The sequence below is a fragment of the Poecilia mexicana genome, unplaced genomic scaffold (assembly GCF_051168715.1).
Source record: "Poecilia mexicana isolate PSO_F unplaced genomic scaffold, ASM5116871v1 scaffold_12, whole genome shotgun sequence".
NCBI classification, from domain to species: domain Eukaryota; kingdom Metazoa; phylum Chordata; class Actinopteri; order Cyprinodontiformes; family Poeciliidae; genus Poecilia; species Poecilia mexicana.
Genome location: NW_028263381.1, coordinates 14687125 through 14707923, shown reverse-complemented (window position 1 = coordinate 14707923; position 20799 = coordinate 14687125). Strand labels below are relative to the sequence as shown.

The 20799-nt window shown below is 37.7% G+C and overlaps 2 protein-coding genes across 3 annotated transcripts; one reads left to right on the top strand and one right to left on the bottom strand.

Moving 5' to 3' along the window:
- The first annotated feature begins 633 nt into the window (after nt 1–633).
- On the top strand, nt 634–6737 carry drg1 (developmentally regulated GTP binding protein 1). Its single transcript, XM_015003898.2, has 9 exons — nt 634–817; nt 1960–2083; nt 2214–2389; nt 2485–2554; nt 3066–3235; nt 3793–3923; nt 4750–4917; nt 5027–5149; nt 6413–6737. Exons 1-9 carry the CDS (start codon nt 779–781, stop codon nt 6510–6512), a joined length of 1101 nt encoding a protein of 366 aa, XP_014859384.1. The 5' UTR covers nt 634–778; the 3' UTR covers nt 6513–6737.
- A 5894-nt stretch (nt 6738–12631) lies between these two features.
- stard7 (StAR related lipid transfer domain containing 7) lies at nt 12632–18965 on the bottom strand. 2 transcript variants are annotated; one of them, XM_015003888.2, is made up of 9 exons: nt 17941–18965; nt 16748–16911; nt 16606–16655; nt 16033–16143; nt 15839–15921; nt 15618–15717; nt 15441–15525; nt 14252–14392; nt 12632–13728 (listed from the first exon to the last, which is right to left on the bottom strand). In XM_015003888.2, exons 1-9 carry the CDS (start codon nt 18390–18392, stop codon nt 13721–13723), a joined length of 1194 nt encoding a protein of 397 aa, XP_014859374.1. In that variant the 5' UTR covers nt 18393–18965; the 3' UTR covers nt 12632–13720. The 2 variants fall into 2 exon arrangements, with proteins under 2 accessions (XP_014859374.1, XP_014859371.1); XM_015003885.2 differs by having other exon boundaries at nt 12632–14392; nt 17941–18522; nt 18802–18963.
- Between the last annotated feature and the right edge of the window lie 1834 nt (nt 18966–20799).

The window sequence follows — 20799 nt, the reverse complement described above, 5'->3', positions numbered from 1 at the left end:
TAGGTAATAAATACAAAGTTTTTAAAATATATATATATTTACCTAAGAGTGATAAGTAAATAAATAAATAAATAACAAGCAATCACATGCAATATATTAATCAATAAATAACCTATAAATGAGCGCAGAAAAAATTTTAATCAATTAGCACAGACATAGGCATTGTAGAGCCAGAACAGGCAGAAATGACTTTCTGTGGAGCTCTGTGGTGAACTTTGGTAAAATGAGTCTCTTGCTGAAGGAAGGTGCTCCTGTATCCAGCCAGCACGTCATGGAGTGGATTAGACTTGTATATTATTATATTTCATATATCATATATTGCAGCTAATATAAGCCAGATTCATCTGTAATTAGATTTTATTGCATGTTGATATAGGTAACTGTGGTGCCTATATCACACAATATAATACAATTGTTATACAATTGATATATATATATATATATATATATATATATATATATATATATATATATATATATATATATATATATATATATATATATATATATATATATATATATATATATATATCAATTGTATAACAAAAATTTATAATGAAATAGTTTATTCTTAAATAGTGAAGCCGTGTCCTGTCAACCAAAACGCGGGGTAATGCGCTCCTTCCTCCTTTGACATCGCGAGATTTGCTGTGAATTCTCGTACAGCGGCAGTTCTGTGGCGTGTGCTTGCTAAAACGGCTAAACGTTGCCAAATCATTTGTAAAATTTCTACAAATAATTTCATTGACGTTAGTTGTGAACTGGATACATAGTCATAATGAGTATACTCGCCAAGATAGCGGAGATAGAAAATGAGGTAAGATAAACATTACCAGATGGGAGTGTTTGAGTTAGTCACGTTTTAGCTAACAGTTAGCTGTTAGCAGTAGCTGAAATATACTAATACCAGTAGTTTTAGCCACCCGGCTTTTTCACGGTTATTGCTTTTACGTAAAGATTTTTATAACTGTATTTTACTTACAGTTATACTATGAATTGAACACTCCAGTACTACCAATATTGTTATTGTAACAACCTCTTGTTCAACGAGCTGCCAAAATAAATGACATAATTAATAAAACAACATAAGAGGCTATTTGATGTTGGAGAAAACATACTCTCTGCAGGCAGTATTAATTATACATATGAACTATCTTTAGAGATAATGATTTAATTGGTCCAGCATTACAAAACAAAAAATGAATGACAATAAACTGTCAAATATGTACATAATATAATTCCTGACGAAATAATGTTTTAATGTAAACCTTTTATTGACTGTTTCTCAGTTGTATTTATGTTTGTTTGTGTATCTTTGGTTTATTTTGTTAAAAATGTAATTATTTGAGGTTACTGTATATGCTATTACTATCTAATACATGTGTTTTTAGCAGTATAATTTTGTTTAAGTTTAAGCTGCATGTTTTACACTCACAGAATATTAATATTATGTTTATTCCTTGTTTGAGCTGTGATACAGATGTCTTGTCTTTAATCGTCTAAGTTGGGTGTTCTAAAAAATGTTCAAATTTGATCTAATCAAATTTGAACTTTTTTTAGGTCAAATTTGCAACTTTCTTAGGTTGAAAAAAAGTTATTTTCCATCTGCTGAACCTGCTGTAGTCAACTACATATAAAGTATACACTATACATGTTTGCTAGAAGAACTTTACCCTGTTCTAACGTAAATATACATTTCCTACTGTATTAGTTTTATGTAAAAAAAAAAAAACCAAATGGAAATGTGTTTCTGCTGCTTAAAATTGTTTTTGTTATTTTCTTTCTTACATTCAAAAATGTACACATAACTTTATATTTTCAGATAAATTATTGTAAAATAGTGAGTCGGATGTTCTGATAAATTACTGATAAGTTAGTTTTTTGGTTCCAAGACATAATAAATGTACTTTTGACGATGATCGCTGTTCAAATACCAACTAGTGTCGCCTCTTCCTGTAGATGGCCAGGACGCAGAAGAACAAGGCCACAGCTCACCACTTGGGTCTGCTCAAAGCACGTCTAGCAAAGCTGAGGAGGGAGCTGATCACACCAAAAGGAGGCAGTGGGGGTGCAACGGGGGAAGGTAAAATCTCAATACTGTGGATTTAGTCCAAGTACTGCTCTAATCTTGGTTTATATCCTTCTGAGTAAAGTGACTCTCCTGTAAAACATAAAAAATATAGTTAATATTCTGATGTTTCTCTGACTTTCAGGCTTTGACGTGGCAAAAACCGGTGATGCCAGAGTGGGTTTTGTTGGTTTCCCATCCGTAGGAAAGTCCACGCTGCTCAGTAACCTTGCGGGTGTGTACTCAGAAGTTGCAGCATATGAGTTCACCACCCTTACAACAGTGCCTGGAGTCATTCGGTATAAAGGTGCCAAAATTCAGGTACAAAAATTTACTCTTTCTTTACAATCTGGGAAAATATGCAGAAGTCTGGTTGATTTAAAAAAAAAAATCCCTTTTAAATGATTTCTTCTTAGCTTTTGGATCTACCTGGAATCATTGAGGGAGCCAAGGACGGCAAGGGCAGAGGCAGGCAGGTCATTGCAGGTACTGTTGGGATTATTGATATTAGTTGAAAACCTTAAAAAACATCTGAATATTATTTTCTGCAATTTGAGTTTCCCTAGGTTTGTGTTAATGCATGCAAATTGTTCGAAATATTAGCAGGGTTCTTGTACAGGCTGGAAAATTTAACTGAAGATTTTCCAGGTCTGAATAAATATGACAAAATAGTGGGGGGGAAAAAATCTATTTTAAGAATTGATTCTCTCTGCCCTTTAGGGAAATCTGTCATATAAAATGTGTTTTTATACCATAAAAGATGATCTTTTGTTAGCTTTGTTTATTGATTCACGTTATACCTCCATAACTGTGCTGCATTTAATAACGGTCATTATAATGAACTCTAGCAAATACTGAACTGTTACAGCTGTTTAACACTAGTGAAGAAATATAATTGTTGTTTTTATATTTTTAATTGTGTCCACCGAAGACATAAAATGTATTCCCTCATCTACATAACAAACTGCTCTTTTCCTTCTCTCCCTTTCTCTCTCAGTGGCTCGAACTTGCAATCTAATCCTGATAGTGCTTGATGTGTTAAAGCCTCTTGTTCATAAGAAGCTAATAGAACATGAGCTGGAGGGCTTTGGCATCCGACTTAACAAGCAACCGCCCAACATTGGTTTCAAGAAGAAGGACAAAGGAGGCATCAACTTTACTGCTACAGTACGTCTCTCACTGCACTGCAGGATTTCTTATATGGAACCGAGGATGGTTGCATTGTTACATGTTCCTGTTTTCTGGCTCAATAATAAATATAGTAACAATAAGATAAAGTCAAGTTTCTACAACAGACCCAATTCTACACTGTAAATGTTGATGCTGAATGACAAAATATTATACGTGAGTGGAGTATTGTCATAAATGCTTTATGATTGTCTGCATAAAACAGTTACTAAAACATGTAGTAAAACATTTAGCAGAGAAAAAAAAAGGTTAAACTTGATAAAAGAAATTTAATTTAAGTAATTTACCATATAAAATAGTTCACCACAATAATATTTAGGAGTCAGAATATTATGCAGTAATATACAAAATAGGAATCATTTTAAAAAAATCAGTACAAAACAATTTATAAAATTAGATCAGGTAATAAATACCATAATAAGTAGAGGCTTTGGGGAAATTATTTTACCCGTTTTTTTTGCTTCTCTTTCTGACAAAAAGTATTCATCAGTGCAAATTTAAGATGTTTTTATTCTGCGTCTTTTCCTTGTCGTCAGTGTGCACAAAGTGAGCTCGATTCCGAAACCGTTAAGACCATCCTGGCCGAGTATAAGATCCACAACGCCGACATCACCCTGCGCAGCGACGTCACGGCTGATGACCTCATCGATGTGGTGGAGGGAAATCGGTAAGCTGCTGAAGCGGGCTCTCCGTCGCTCGTCTCTCTGGGTGTGGCTTGGTGCTCTCTGAAATCAAATGTCCACTGATACGTCTACAGCAGCGCAGCAGCACCTAAACCTCTGTGTTGGAGCTTCGCTCTCTTTAAAAGCTGGTTTCCGAGAAAGGATTACGTGACAAACGCTGAGTGAAACACATGAAAATCAACAAAAATCTATACTAGGCACAGAAATTGCAGCAGTCAGTCTGTGTTTCAGTTATCTCATCTGCATAGCTGATTTTTTTTTTTTTTTTTTTTTTAGAGGGGGGTTAAATGTGATCATTTCTAGGAGAAGAGGCTGTAATAATTATAACACAATTATTACAGTGTTCCCAAACAAGGCAGCTAATTTAAATAAAATGTCTTAAAATAAGGAAAACTAAACCTGTTCTAGTGGACTGCTCAATATTCCAACTTCAAAAGCTGTGGTGGACCTGAAGCGCACGGTCACTAGTATTTGTAAAACTTAATGAACTAAAGCAATGCTGCAAATGAGAGTGGGGTCAAGTATCTGCATAGCAACATAAGAGAGCAATAAGTTGGTGTTTTTAAAAGAGGAGCTGCACACTGCGCTGTTCCATTTTAGCTTGGCTTCATTAAATTAGCAGTGACACATTGCGATGCATTGCATCTTGCGGTTTGCTAAAAATAAATGTCACGTTAAACTCTGCTTCAAGTTGTGACTTAAGAATGCAGTTTAAAGACAGACTTTTTTTTATTTTTTTTCCTCCTTTCACATTTGGTCAAATTTAATGTCAGAGGCAAGTACTTACTGACTCCAATCATGTCTCATCAGGGTCTACATCCCGTGCATATACGTGCTGAACAAAATCGACCAGATCTCCATCGAGGAGCTTGACATCATCTACAAGGTGCCCCACTGTGTCCCAATCTCTGCCCACCACCGCTGGAACTTTGACGACCTGCTGGAGAGGATGTGGGACTACCTGAAGCTTGTTCGCATGTAAGGGTGGATTGATTTGTTCTGTTTGTATTTCTGCAGGGATTCTGAATGAAGTGGGCAAAATGAAATATTTGTTAAAATCCGACTGGGATAATGTGCTCACTTACAGCTACACCAAACCCAAAGGCCAACTTCCCGATTACACGTCTCCTGTTGTACTCCCTGACGGACGAACTTCGGTCGAGGATTTCTGCTTAAAGATTCACAAAAATCTCATCAAAGAATTCAAGTAGTAAGTACTTCACAGGTTACTCCAGATTTAACACTTAATTTAGTGTGTTTCATAGATTTTATGGGATTTTTATGATGATCACAAATTTCAGAAACAATGGATATTTCATAAGCTAACAAGAAGCTATTGCAGTAAATGGTGGAACACATCATCAGAGGCATTACCTTCTATTTATTTCATGCTATAGACTAGAAGGACTGTGCTCTAATGAAATGAGAATATTGAAATTAAAGGTAAGTGGAAACGCCCAAGGATATGTATACTAATTGTACTATAAAAGAAAATATTTATGAATGGCAAATTTAATTTAAAAATATGTTTAGGTTTAGATTAACAGACAGTTGCAATTAAACACTAAATTGAAACAGTAAATAATCTTAATGTACTTATAATTCAAAACATAAGCTTGAAGTGAAGTAAACAAACAGATCTTACAATATAGAACTGCCTAAATAAAATCAGTGAACATTAATGTGACAATTGCCTCTTTCTATTTAAGAGGAATTTTATCCTTCACAGTTTAGAGCGGTCATATTAGTGCTGCCTGAGTCAGCCTGAGATCTGGCATCTGTACAATAGCACAGTTAGATTAATGATGGTCCTGCAGATGCATTTTACATGCAGAGCAGTTTCAAGATTTGCACGTTATCCAAGGCAATAGCCGCGCTCTCCATCAAACTCTGCATGCTGCACTGCATTTGCACACATTCTGTTCACTCTGCTCTATCATCAAGACTGTGCAGGTGTCAGTAAAGTAAATAAAATTAAATTGGAAAAACTCCTGCTGGACCCATCACCCACTTGGGGAGCTTTTGCTGCACTGATTCACTCTTTACTAAAACTCACGTTAATGATCAGATTTGTAATATTTTTAAGATAAAACTCAGATATGAGTACTTGGATTAACCAGGTCTGAGAAAAGTTTTTTTTTTTCAGACCCTGCATTCCTAATTTAAATTGTAAAAAATCTTAATAACTGGTATTTTTCTTTACATTTCAAGATGTGCGAGTTTAGTTTTGTACCTTACATTATATTTTACCCGCATCTCCTAATGGGTGAGGCAGAGCCATCAATCACTCCCTGTGTTAGTGCTTCAGAGCATTAAACGTCCTCAAGGGAGATGATTGGTCAAACTGACACATGCAGATAGAGGCATTTTCTGTCTTTACCTAAATGCTTTTTTGTCATGTTAGCCACTCTATAGTAAATTGATCATTTTAGCCAAGAATAAATGGTTTTCTTTTTTCTTCTTCTTCTTCCAGCGCGCTGGTGTGGGGCTCCTCTGTGAAACACAACCCCCAGAAAGTGGGGAAGGACCATGTTATGGAGGATGAAGATGTTATCCAGTTGGTGAAAAAGTGAACTGGGTTTCGAATCACTGCATGGCTCAGCAAATATCACCAGATGTCAATTAAAACACCTCTGTCATGTGGTCAACTTGTTTGCCGTGTTGTTGTAATGGTGACATCAATGCGACACATTTGGACGTACCCGGAGTACCTAACACCATAAATAGTTCATATTGAATGTTGGTTAAGGCTTGCATTAACAACCTAAAGCTGTACAATAAAAAATCTAAATATACAATTGAATTTGTCTTATTTCTTCTGCCACTGTTCATTTTGCACGAGCTGCATGTAATTTGAGACTAAAGCGTTTCTGCAGTGTGACGTTGGAAGAACTCGTGTCACTGCGAACATTTCAGTCTGGCTGAAGAGGCAAAATAAAAAAAAACCTTGTTTGAAAGCAAAAGTGATTTATGTGACATTGATGATGAAGACAGTTATTCAGACTGGTGGGCCCATTCCTCCTCCACCCACTCCTGTGGGGTACGGCCACTCAGGTTAATCAGTTCATTCACTCAAATGTGTTCTGGGGGTCATCAGATGCAAGCTGTTTGCAAGTAACAAAACTCCAGAGAGCAAAAATAAAGCTTTTATTATCAGCCATGGGCTCTGTGGTAGAGACTGCTGTTAGTATGCTGCATGCACCAGTGGAGGGTGGAGGAGCCATGTTGTTTCTGCAGATTCAAGTCTGCGAATAAAGCCGATTGCTTTAGTGCGTGCAAAGGCAAGCTGTGTTGCCGACGCAGCAAATATCACTTATCTTTCTTGTTTTCTATTTCAACAAATTCAACTTTGCTGTGTATGTAGAAATCTAGATCGTGATGAATTTATATATTCCAGCAGCGAGTTTAGTGTTTTAACCTTTGCATTTTATTTTTCTCTTATTTGTTTTAACTAACTGCTTTAAGGAATGCAGATTCCTGTAACTACGTGGTCCTGAATAAATCAATTCAGACAAATACAGTAAAAGAATATAGATAGAGCTTTTTAAAGATGAAAATTTAAAATCGGAGCAAAGCCAATCCCTCTTTTATAATAAAGCAATGTACCTTGTGATTTACCAGGGGCGAAACTTCTCATGTGGAGAATAACGTATTAAACAAAAGCTATTTGAAGTACATTTGCAGCCCTGATTTATCTCTACTCACTAGAAGTGTGAAATTAGTTTTCTGGAAAGAAAAAAACTGGAAGACTTAACTTGGCAATACTGAAATGCTTTTGGCACTCTCTACTGAAAACCATTTGATTTTCCAAAATCTATATACTTAAATTGTTGCAATGCAATGTTGAGAATCAAGGTCTTCAAACAATGTTTGAAAGTCAAGGTAATTTTAACAAGACCAGAAGGTTCAGAAAGGGAGAATTTTTTGCTATAGACTGAATGTAACTAACCAGATGCTTTTTAGTAAAAGCTGCAGTGGTTGAGCGTGAGGTCTACTGTCCAGCAACAGCAGGATCAGCCCTCCCCAGACACCGCTTCTACCCCACTCCCCCTTTTACCCTGTAAATTATAGCAGCACTTTAGCTAATGAAAGAGTTGAGGACTGGGCACTAATAAAAGCCATTAAGTGAATAAAGCACTTCCCCCTCTAACAAAATTAAAGAATCCACCCATTTAGAGAGGGCAGACTATGTATTAATATTTATGAAATGCGGAACCGGCCGCCCCCACCTACCCCAAACTCCACCAACCCCGTATCCAATCCCAGATTGACCAAGTCTTCATTGCCATAGCACCTATCCCAAGAGAATGTCGCCAACTCCTCCTAGCTTGAAGGAGGGGCACAGGAGATGGGGACTTGAAGGCTGCTGAGGACGAAGTCAGAACAGTCTTTCACAAGTAGAGCAAGCTGGAAGACCCCAAGACTCTACTCAGATCATCCAGACGTCTTCATCACCGAACAGCAACCTGAGGCCAAGGGACACAAAGGTGGGTTTCTTAGCTAGAAGTTGTCCGGAAAATCCAAAGTAGATGAAGAGTATTTTATTTAGAGTGAATCCCGGATAGGTAGGTTGCTTTGACCTTCAGTCAGAAGAGCATTTAACATCTGCTTTGTCTTTTCTAACATTTCTATTCAAAATCAAGATTTATAGATGATTTGATAGCAGTTCCTGAAAGATCTCTGTTAGGATGGCCCTTCTGAAAGCTTGGAAAAAGTAAGGTAAGATAGCATATTCATGTGTCATAATCATCAGCACATTAAAATCATCCCATCAGCTTTACTTCATCTTACGGAAAACATGCTCATCCTGAAAAACGTCCACCGCCATCGCCCACCGTCTTCGCACAAATCCCTCCAACTCCTGCACCGTTTGGTCCCGAAGAACAGCGAGTTTTTTCTTGCTGCATTGATATTCATTACGACATCATTTCATCACACAAAGTGGTTCAGTTGCCTGAGCTCTAAGTTGATTATCGCACCACGCTTTCTCGTTTGAGTAAGACGTCTCTGGGGAGCTGAAAGAGACACTGGAGAAGGTAACAAGATTGAGAAACCTTTTGGGGAAACGACTCCCTTAGCTTGATGGTATCTTGACTCTTGACATTGCACTCACTGGCTTATAACAAGGTTAGTCCTGAGATGTAAGACGGGTTGTGTCTTTGCGTTGAGGAGATGGTCAATGTCCGCAGATGGACTGCAGAGATACAGCTATAATTCTTGGGGTCAGTGGGCCACCGCGGCTCGTTTAGAGTTAATTACAAGCGAAATTCGAGAGTCTGGGTTCTTTAAGACACAATGAGTCTAAGTAAGATCGCCCAAACTCGGTTTTCATTGATCAGTGGGAAAATACCTATTTGACTTGCAAGAAAAAAAAGTAAGCCAGTGAATCTTAGACTTGTTGCACACATCATAATGAAAATGATTTGGTTCTAATGCATATTTTAAAAATAAGCTACAGAATTTTCTCGTTTCCTTTTGTTCAGGCGTGTCTCAAACAAAGGCGAGAAGGGTGAGAGGGTGGGGTGTGACGCAGTTTGTGCGCAGGAAGGGTGGTACCCTTTTTTTCCGCAGTGAGCATGACCTATGACTAATCTTTTTTTTTTATATTCTGCAGATGTTTTTAACTGCGGGATCCAAGTATAACCAAAGGTTCTAGCCAATCAAACGACAAGACAGGACTCTAAAGAACTTTTTGACTTACCTAGCAGAACCTGCTGAACTGAACTGGATTATTCTATTGTAGAAACCAATGGAAAAAATCATGAGATAGAGTTTTTTAGGATTTAAGCTTAGGCTAGGAGAAGATGTATTTTTTAAGATATAAAAGATATGTTCTTTTGCAAAAAGCCCTTCTACCACATGAATTCAATAACCTGCACTGTTCTTTGGCGGGAATGCAGGGTAAGACTTTGGCGATATGCGTTGGCTTTTCTCGTCTTTGCCCAAGACTCCATTGTGCTTGATCTAACCATGCAGTGCATCCCGTGTCCATGGTTGTGCCAAGCACCTTGGAGGCTTGTGAGCGCAACCTACAGTCATCTCCCAAGCGAAGGCATCGAAATATTTTACACATTCGCAGTTTTGCATTTGCTTGATGTGAAAACCTGTAATAGGGATGAAGATTTTATAATGACTGCAAACCACTGAATAAAAAAAATATTTCTGAGTTTGGTTTTAATCAACATGTCTTGTTTTACTTCATGCTGCACATTAAAATTCAGAACTATGACTAATAAATTGAAACTAAATGCTCTGTGTGTGTTAATTTTTTTTGTTGTTGAATAAACTGGATGGAGGTTGGGGGCGGGGGATGTGGTATGACAGGGGTCATTCAGTTCAAATTATTCATACAGATAAAGCTGTCATTATCTACAAGCCGGGTGGTCAAAATATGTCCCATTCATAGAAACGATCAATTACAGTAAGTGCTCGGTGGCTTTTAACTCCGTCCAATAATTTCAGTCTCTAGAGGTCATACATTAAAACGATCTTCCGCCTGTCAGGACTGCAGATGCATCACAGATGCGTAAATCAAACCACTGCTGCACAAGGACTGAAAAACAAGTGTTCAGGATGAGTTTATATACCTGGATTAATGTTGAAATTACTCTGTTCTATCCAGAGCTCAGCTACTTATTTAAATTCAGTCGTTGTTGTCTGACCAGAACTGTAACACTGCATCAATAAATTTCACTTGTGAAAACCAGACTCCTCATTTCCTTGTGTCTCCTATTGTAATCGATTCATATTTTGCCTATTTCTTTTTTTAATTTTGTCTTGAATAAGAACCACAAATACATTTTTTCTAGTTTAAAACTCACCATGAATGACCACCCTTGCACTATTAATGGTGAACTTCTTAGTGGAGAAATACTTTGCAATAAATATGTAACATGAAAGTGTTTCACAGGTTTACCATCAATATTTACATGAATAAAAATAACTTCAATCATCAAAACTTCATGTAGTTTTTTAAACTATAACTCCCTCGGCTATATTTTCTGTCTTGTTATTCTTTTTTTCTTCTTATTCTGAAGGTCATATTGAGAACATTTCAACAATTACTGACAAGCATTAGTAACCCATCACACTGGGTTATAACTACCTGCTACTTTAGCCATTGGTTAATGAAATCATTACTGCAGTGATTTTGTTTGTTGTTTGACTTGTCAAAATGTCTTCATCAAAATAAAGACAAGAAAATCAATAAAACTGCAGCAGTTTTAGAGATCCAGAAAACAGGACACACACAGACGAATACAAGATCGCCTTATTTTCATGTATAAGCCACCAGTGCATAATTCAGAATTAACATTTACTTTGCATTTATAGTGTACAGAACAGTAGCTATGAGAAAATGATAAAGTATTCTCCTAAATGTTAATGCACCCTTTTTTCTGCTTTGGTAATATGTACAAAATAGGAAGAAATTAATGTAGGATAGAGATGGAAGAGTTATGTATCTATGGGTGAAGCAAAATTGCTACGAACAATGAATGAGGACCTGAGCTGCTCCCATCGCCAAAATGATTTCTCTGAGTGCTCCATGAATGAAATCCTTATTTAAAGCATATAAAACAAAAATGTTGTCAAGCATAAAAATCAAACTACAAATATTAAGTAAAATCTTGAAGGCCAAATCATGTCTGTCAGACTTCATAATTTGAAATTATACAGCAAAGCAATGAATGAAAAAAAAAATCTATTCAAAAAGGAGAAAGAAATAAGCCAAAATGTATTATGGTTATAAAGGTTGCACTACCTATAAATATACTATCCTTTATTATGTTATTGCATAAAATTCATTCCACATCAAAATATGTATTTAATATATCTAAATATATATTATTTGTAACAGTCTTATTTAATGCATAGTACATTATCCAAGCCCAAATATGCCTTCTGCTACTGAAGAAACCCCATAAAATGCACGTGTGTGCGTGTGGTGTTTAGATTAAAAATTATGGTCCAGAATGATGTATAATCTGCATTAGTTTTACAGTTATTAGATTTTTTTAAATACCTGAGATTATTTTAACTGAATTTGTATTTTGGAAAAGTGTTAATCAAAAGAAAATACTTATGTAAATTAAAATGCTCAGAATTTTTTTTCTACATTGTCGTAGTAAAGGTGATGAAAATGTAACAAAAAATAAAGTCACATTTCTTGTATTGTTTTGTTGTTGGCTTAATAGCCAAACTAAATAGATACATTAAAATTAGTATAATGTACGAAGTTTTGTAGCATGACTGACGGTATTTTTCAGCAGCTGATCGATTCAGCAGTGCTTTCAGTAAAACCACGAGGCGTCTCTGCAGCTTCTCTCCGACCTTTCACCCAGACTGGAGTACGAGGTTTATACCTTATCCCATTAGACTGGACTACATTGGTTTAACAGAGACAATGCGGATTGTCCTTTTCTCTGGCAGGATGATACATCAGAGCTGTTCTCAAGCTGAAGACGGTGAGACAGACAAAGACGTTTAGACGATCTGGTTAGACTCCAAATTCAGGTTATTTCATTTTATTTATCAAAACCATTTGATTATAAATGAAAATAGTTAACATGAACTGCTCCTCATTTACTTAATGAGGTCAAATTAAACAACTTTTTTTTGCAATAAAGGGCCAAAAAGAACAGCGAGAAAGATTGCACAGGTTGAGGGAAAGCCTTAAAAATCTATGCACACATTGAACAGTAGCAAACATGTTTTATTGGGTTGAGATTTACACATTTCAGTTCGATTACGACAGACTGAATCTGAAACAAACATTTAAATTTCAATACATCAAATTTCTCTTACCTTACACTACTAAGTTTATTTAAAAAGCAGGACATGCTTCACCACTGAAGTAAATTAAACAAATTCAGGACCAGACTTTGTCACAAAAAAAGAAGCAGACTGAATTACACTGAAACAAGAGATTCACTCAGATGCATCAACTACAAATTGTGAACATAACAATTTAGTAGAACATGGAGGGCTTTGTTAAACACCATGTCGGTGCCAGTTTAACAAGCTGTAAACAGTTTAATTAGGCAAGGTTTCAATCCACAGCATGTGGTTCACTTTGTACATTCATTAGAGACCCTGCATACAGCTCATTTTAAACATCGATGGAGAACACTATGACGTTTCAGTAGAACCTGCATAAAAAAAGAAAACGTATAATTGAAACTCGGGTTAGGTATTGTGAAGCTTTTTGCACATAAAAACGATAAATGTGCCAGACCTACAGTAAAGGAGAAAACCACGTAAAACACAGAGTGAAAACAAACTAAACGGAGAAATGCAAAAAACCAGATTCAAAACGAGAACTTAAATATACATCCAGACAAATTGTCATGTGGCACGGTCTACGCAGGGCACTGCTTTGTGTGTTTTTGTGCAACCTCCTCACTACGACCACTTTAGTACCTTTTCTAATGAGGATTTATGCGGTTTTTGTAAGACACTATGCCTCTACTGCTGAAAGACTGCAATATCTTCAGAAGGCTGGCAGCTTTGAACACTGAGATGACTACAAACTCCTGTTTATCTTCTTCAAATGTAAAAAAAAAAAAAAAAATCTTTTTTTTTTTTTTTTTTTTTACATTTAACCTCTTATCCTGTAAAATGACCCTATTGTGCAGCAAAAAAACTACAACCTCCTCATCCATGAAATGCAGGAACCTCTTGTGAAGCGTTTCTCACAGCGGCCAGTTCTTCATCAGGCAGTGGGTTCATTGGGTCAAGGCCTTGCATTTCAGTGATAAAGTCCACCAGGATTCAGTCATATTCACCTCCCTGTATCAAAGTCAAGACAAACCACATGACTTTCCATGGAGCTTTGAAAAAAGAAGAGAGAGAGAAACAGTGCTTTGGCAAAAGCCTCTTCACAAACAGGAAAGCTGGCTGGATCTTATAGTTACAGAAGACACGCCACTGCCAAACCATGATGAGAGACACGGCAGTGGCTGGATACCAAAACTGTGCCACCGTCATGGATGGCACCTTGTAATGCCATCCATCATATTCTGGCTGCCTCATTCACAAACAGTATAACGGCATCTACATGTGTCTGCAGGTTGGACTACAAACCCCTTAACTGTCATGAGGACACCGGTGTCCTTATGGCCCCGCTGACTTGCATGTGGGTGTGTTTGGAGTGACAGTTAAGGGGTTCTTTTGTAGCAGTACCCTAAAGGTTTCATTGGAGGACTTCAAACAGACTCGAGTGCAAATTAAAACATGCCAGAGTTGACTCCTGGACGACTTCCATCTCAAGCGTAGATGTGACCGGGACCACCAGTGTGTGTGTTTTCAGCACCTAGGCGCTCCTGACTCGGCTGACGGCTGGACTCGCTGGATTTCCTGGATTTGATGACGCCGGTGTAGTCGTGAATCCCGACCTCCAAGTTCTTGGCCCGCAAGGCGGCAGTATGGAGCTTCTCTAGAAAGTCTGGCATACCTGGCAGGGAGTTCACCAGCAATTTTACTCAGGAACATATGATAAATATGCAACTAACTCAAAAAAAACACACACAACTCTCCAACATAGATAATAAACATGGACAGGGTTCCTATAAAGTTGCAATTTCAAAATTCCAGGATTTCCCCCAATTTTAAAAAAAATATTATTCAGCTTCTGATATAGGTATAAAACTTTTGAGGTTTAGCGTCAGTGTTTTTAAAGCATTGAAAGTTTTAAAACTGGCACAAATCCATTTTTAATCACCGGAGCGACGGCCAAGTGTTGAGGATACAACACTGTAAACAGGGTTTGCACACTTTTCAAGAATTTCCAAGGTAAGTTTTCAAACTTTTCCCGCGCCAAACAGATCCTGTGCTTGTTTGTCTAATGGGAGAACAGTATTATACTAAGTTTTCATAACATTATTATCTGCAAAGAAATGCCCAAGTCATATTTTGTTAAGAAAACATTTTCCTAATCTCAATGTTTTGAGAAAAACTAAATCTCAAGATGGTTTAGTAACAGTTTGATTATAGTTCAGCATCCTGAAATGGGATTTCAGGTTAACCTTGTTTTGTCATGTAACAATTATCTACATGATGTCAGTTTTTATGTTGTTGATTACAGCTTACAGCTGACAAAATTATGAGTTCCCAGTCAGGTTTTTGGCACAATACCAATTTAGTTACGTCAAGATCACAACATTATGAACTCACTTTGTTATAACCTTAATTAGGTTAGATTAATTGTCACTGCACATTATTTTTAGCAGTAAAATAAGATTAATTGTGCAACTTTGCTATACTGCACTGTTGGGTATGATCAGTCTGAATAAAGACTAAGAGCAGAGAAGAGTCTAGAAACATTTGCTAAATAATCCATCTTTGAAACCCCTAAAATCTACTTTTCAAGACAGTGAAGGTGGCTATTTCAGCTCCGTGTCTGAAATTGGTATATTAAATTTATTTTAACTGAATGTTTATATACAGCCAACAAGAGTTAAAAGCATAAACTGTAAGTTTAGGGCAGTAAAAAAAGAGCTCACCACTTGACACCATCCAGCTCACACAGTAACGAGGAAAGACCGTCTGTGGATCATCACTGTAGGTCAGCAAGTAATCAAAACCATTCTGTGAAGGAAAATGCGAAATCAATACAAAACCTTAAAAACACATTTTTTATAAGCTTAAAATAACTGAATAATTCAAAACTGATTACAAACCTCATCAAAGGACTTATGAGGACGAATGACCATCTTTGACTGGTATGACTGGACCCTCACAAATTCTTGAGTCTCTGGGACTCTAGGATGCTGCACGGCTCTACACAAAACAACAACACACCAAGTTACGAGATACACACATCATTCGGTTTGTTTGTGTCTGTAAATGTACGAAACACCAATCAAGTTCACAATTAGATGCAAATATTTATGAGCCCCACCTGGATACCAAGACCATCATGTTATTTTCCACGTCAACGTCATACCGCCGCACATAAACATAGTCTCTTGAATACAACGGGTACTGTGAAGGAACAATAAAGACACATTTGTTTCTAAAACTGAAAAATTGTGGTCATTTTGTTTTGTTTCTAATACATAAAACATTGTGTGGAGGATAAGCAGCAAAACTTACTGGAAAGTGTGTCGCCCAGTGCACAACTTCGGAGCCCGTGTTGGCGTCCCTGTCAACCACTTCAAGCTTGATGACCAACGAATCCCACTTCTTCCTGTACTCAGTGTCCAACTGAGGGAAAGGGGGAAAGTGTCAGTAAATACAGAACAAGCATTTATGGTTTACAATAACCTTGTGATACAAATTTTGAGCAAATTTTTAAAAGATGTTGCGAGAAAGAAAATGCTAATTAAGTGTGTTTACATCTACGCGAATCAGTCAGGTAATGTAAAGCGTAATTCCGTTAGATGCTGCTTACGCATTGCTATAAGAAAAAAAAAACAAAACATTTCAGACTTCCGTGCTTCCAGTACGACACAAACCCACCAGTGGATGAGAGCGTACCGCCCTGACGTAGTGCTAAACATTTTTGTTCCAAATTTTAGGCTTTTAAAACTCTGAGGACATTTCAGTACAAAACATTTTTCCAAGCCCATCTTTTTTCTATGAGCTTCCAAGTAGTAGTTCCAGTCGACTGCTCTTCTAAATGTGACACAGACTAAGTGGAACATAATGAGATTAATGAGACTTTACCTGTACATTGAAGAACTGTCTTGGTGTGACATCGTTGTAGGAACCCAACACTGCAGGAAAAAACAGGAACAAAAATGCCAACTCAGATTGTTGTCCTACGTGCCCATCAGAAACTTGGGTGTCAGATAGCAACCACGCTGACCTCTGTATTCATAGAGCTGGGTGTCGGAAATTTGCCTCTTCCACACTTTGATATCCTTCTTGTCCACCACAACTTCCCAGCCACTTTCCTGGTACGCGGCCTTGTTGCTAGACGTCGTGCATAGCTTTTTCACAGCTTCCATGGCTTCCAGCTCGAGTCCACATCTTTAAAGAAACGCCAGTGTCAAAACAGGATTAGCACACAAGTCAGAGCTCACACGATAGCTCACGGGGAAATCAAGCCAACTCAGTGCAAGTTGCAGTTACCAATTGGTTACATGTAGGCATGGGCCAGTAACAGGTGTCAATGTATATTAAGGTTATAATAAATACAGAATTAGAACAAATTTTTTGTCAAACAGTTGCTATGGTTTCAAGTCCTGAAAATAAAATGCCAGAGAACACGCTAGATTAGCTAGTTTCTTATAGCTGCATAAAGTTTCATAGATTACTGCGAGTGTTACCATCTTGTGGTAAATGCTGCCCTTAGCTGATTTATATCAGCTGTGGACAGCAAAAGTCCATCCAGAGGCCAATATTGTTGGCAACAACAGCATGAATGCAAGAACCTGAAATATAATAGCCTCCAAAATATTGCTTCAAAGGTCTCCTTTGCAATTGGAGACCTTGATCAGTGAGGACAACACTTTTATATTATGTCCGGCAAGTTAAGGAGTTACTATCAGCTTGTGTTACTTGTGTTAATCTCAAAAGAGCAAAATATTCAGAACAACAGTTGAAACTACCGTAGTCTATGCAACATACTTGCCATTTCACTTAAATGTGTTAGAATTATAAATAATATGTTTAAATATATAAACATATTATTAATCATTTTATTTATAATGCCCTTTATATTTCCAATTGAAATCTCAAAGGGTACAAATGACCTCAAATAATATGTTAAACTATCTTAGTAGCAAATCGGCGCCTTTTTTCTTATGAATAAAAATAAGATGGCCATGCTACAAATTATTTTACAATTATGTAAATACCATGCTATTTTTATTTTTTTACTGAAGGTAATCATACTCTGGGAATAAACATAGACATGCATTGAAACTAATGTCACTAGCTACAAGATTTTGCAACGAGAGGGCAATTTCTTTGTGGGAGTGACTGCTTTAGTTCCCTAAAATAGGATAATGTCTCTCCATCCCAGCTGTCCATGGGTGAGGTGCAAGGAGTTCTCACCTGCGGATCTCCTCATCTTGTATCTTCTCACTCTCCCACAAGAAGACCCCAGCCAAAGCCGCCACAAGCTTCCCAGTGGGGGCGTGATTGCTCTGAAATCTGCGCCAAATGTTGCCAACCAGGGTCCACCTGGTTCGCTCGGAGTACAGGTTGGAGTAAAGCTCGCCCACTTGGCAGGCCCGCCGGAGCCTTTGACCGGTCACAAAGCCACAGTGGTCAGCAAATATGGACAGCAGTCCCTTCTTTTTCTTCTGACCCGAGGCCCTGTTGGAGCCCACACCTGCTCTCTGGAGCCAGGAGAGCAGCAGGCCCAAGTTCCTGCCCAGCCTTGGGAACCTCTGGAGTTTCTCCATGCCTTCCTCCACTGTACACCCGAGAGACCTGCTGCTCTGGAGCCGCATTGTATTGACTCCGATCTCGCAGATGGGACGTCGGGGCACGGAGTGAAACATGACTGACAGCTGTGACCGTGTACAAGGTCCCAGAGATAAATACCAATGGCAGGACGGTGCAGCAGCAACGTTACCAAGCTAACTTTTTAAACAAGCCGGACGTTCCAAAAAGAACCACCATAGATTACCCCTGTGTGTATAAAGAAGCAGGGTTTTAGTTAGCAGTAGTCATAACTTCACTCTGGTAGCAACTCTTGCTGTCAGCCCCTGTGTGAACAGAACACGCTACATGTATCGTTAGCATTAGCTAGCAGGCTTTCATACTAACTATTTCGCCGCAAACAAAGGAACCCAAACCCCTCTGACGCCACTCTTATATTCGAACTGAAACATAAAAATGTGCAACTTAAACTATATGATCACACCAGACCTCTATAAACCTCGTTATCTCTCCTTATGACAGACTCACGCTTTCCAAACTCTACCATCTCATTTGACCTCCTCTTCCTTTCGTGTCTTTCACGCCCACTCCTAAGGCCCGCCTTCCTGAGCGGAAGTTAGCAGTATTCGGCATTTCTGATTGGTCGAGAGGGATGCCTGTCAAAGCTTCAGGCGCTTAAGTGCCAGCATTTTTGTATGTCCGCTTCTTCCCTCAAAGAAGGCTTTCCCCATCAGACTGAACCTGGATCAGCTTGCTTGTCCCACGTTTTCCTGCGAACACTCATTATTAAAAAAAAAAACTGAAGCGGAAATTTAAAACCTGATCCAGGATCGGTGTTTTAGAAAAGCAGAAATGACAAGATATAAAGAGGAAGTGAAAGTCGCCCTCAAGTGGTACAGTTAAAAAACAAAAAAAGTCTGTAGCTAACATTTACACTATTGTACAAAAATATAATCGTATAGTACGAATGATTTAGGGTTGTCATAGTTGCCGTAAAACGTCAAAACTAAAGGTAACAATAATAAACAAAATAAAACATATGAAATATTAACCACACACTTTGCTGCTTTCACAATCCGCGTCATTTTAAATCTATGAAAACGCTTGCAAACATACAGACGCGAGTAGGGAGACGCACATCCCTGCCGAACAGCGTCAGTAGGGATAAATATAAGACGAACGGTAAGATCAGACATCATGGATCAGGAGAGCAACACAACACATAAGTTAAGAAAGCACATGATCCAGTCACTTCATTCCTCAACCATCTCCTGAAACTGTTATGGCGGAACATTATGTTATGATTGATTCAGCTTCCAATTGTGCTTTTAGTAAAATATTGTTTGATTGATTGCTTAGGATGTTAAGTTTGAATTATGAAGTATTTGCTATATAGCCAATTAAGGTTAAATCACGATTTAAAGAACAAATTGTGCTAATACATCAACAGTAAATATTGTGAAGACAAAACGTTTATTTCTTTTAATATCTATACTTTTTTTATTTAAAACCTTTGCTTGGGGTTGTGTGTTTTATTTAGAAATGTTGATATTTTTGAAGAATACAGTGTTCAGTGATTTGGATAACCAAAGTCCCATTAAACAATAAGACAGACAGCAGACAAATGCTGTTACATTTAATTTATTACACCTTTTGTTTGTACCTTAAGAAGAATACATTAATTAAAAGAAAGTAGTTTCTAAGCTTATGAAGTTTCTAAGTATAAGTTAATAACCCCATCCACACTCCATGCCACTTGATGGCGGTAATGTACCAATGTCAGAGATCATTAGTGGCAACCAGCATCATGACAACTAGAAAAAACAGGTCATTGAGACAGAGTTGCAGAGAAGTTTGATGCAGAGTTAGGCTATAAAACAATACAACAAAGATTTTGACAAAACACAGAGCGGTGTTCGTTTTGTCATCCAAAAATGGACGAAAACAAGGCACAACTACAAATCTTCTTGGAGTTGGAGAGGAAAAGAGCTGCCTCGAGTTACATGGGAACTATGCAGATCCACAGCTCAGGTGGGAGAATCTGGTGAGAGAACAAATTTTAGACATAAATCTGCCGTTTTGTGAAAACTGAAACTCCACATCCTTCTCGCCATCACTTTACCACGTTTGTAGCAGCATCAAGCTGTGGATATGGTTTTCTTCAGCAGAGACAAGGAAGGTGACCAGAAGTGATGGGAGACAAATCCTGAAAGAAAATCTGTTTAGTGACTGCAAAAGACCTGACTGGGGCAGTGGTTTGTCTTTCAGTAGCATATTGACTAGGAATACTGTAAGATGGTTTAGATCAAATCATGTTTCAGTCAGAACTGAGAAAAAAAAAATCCAACTCAGAATCTGTTGCAAGAGCAATATATTCTCCATCCAAGACTGAGCTGCACTTTTCAGTCTCTAGAAGTGCAAAGTAGAGACGTACCCAAATATTTCCAGCTGATTTTGCAGTGGAAGACAAATCTTGCAAATGCATTCCACCCACTTGACTGATTCTTAATAGAAAATAAGAAAATG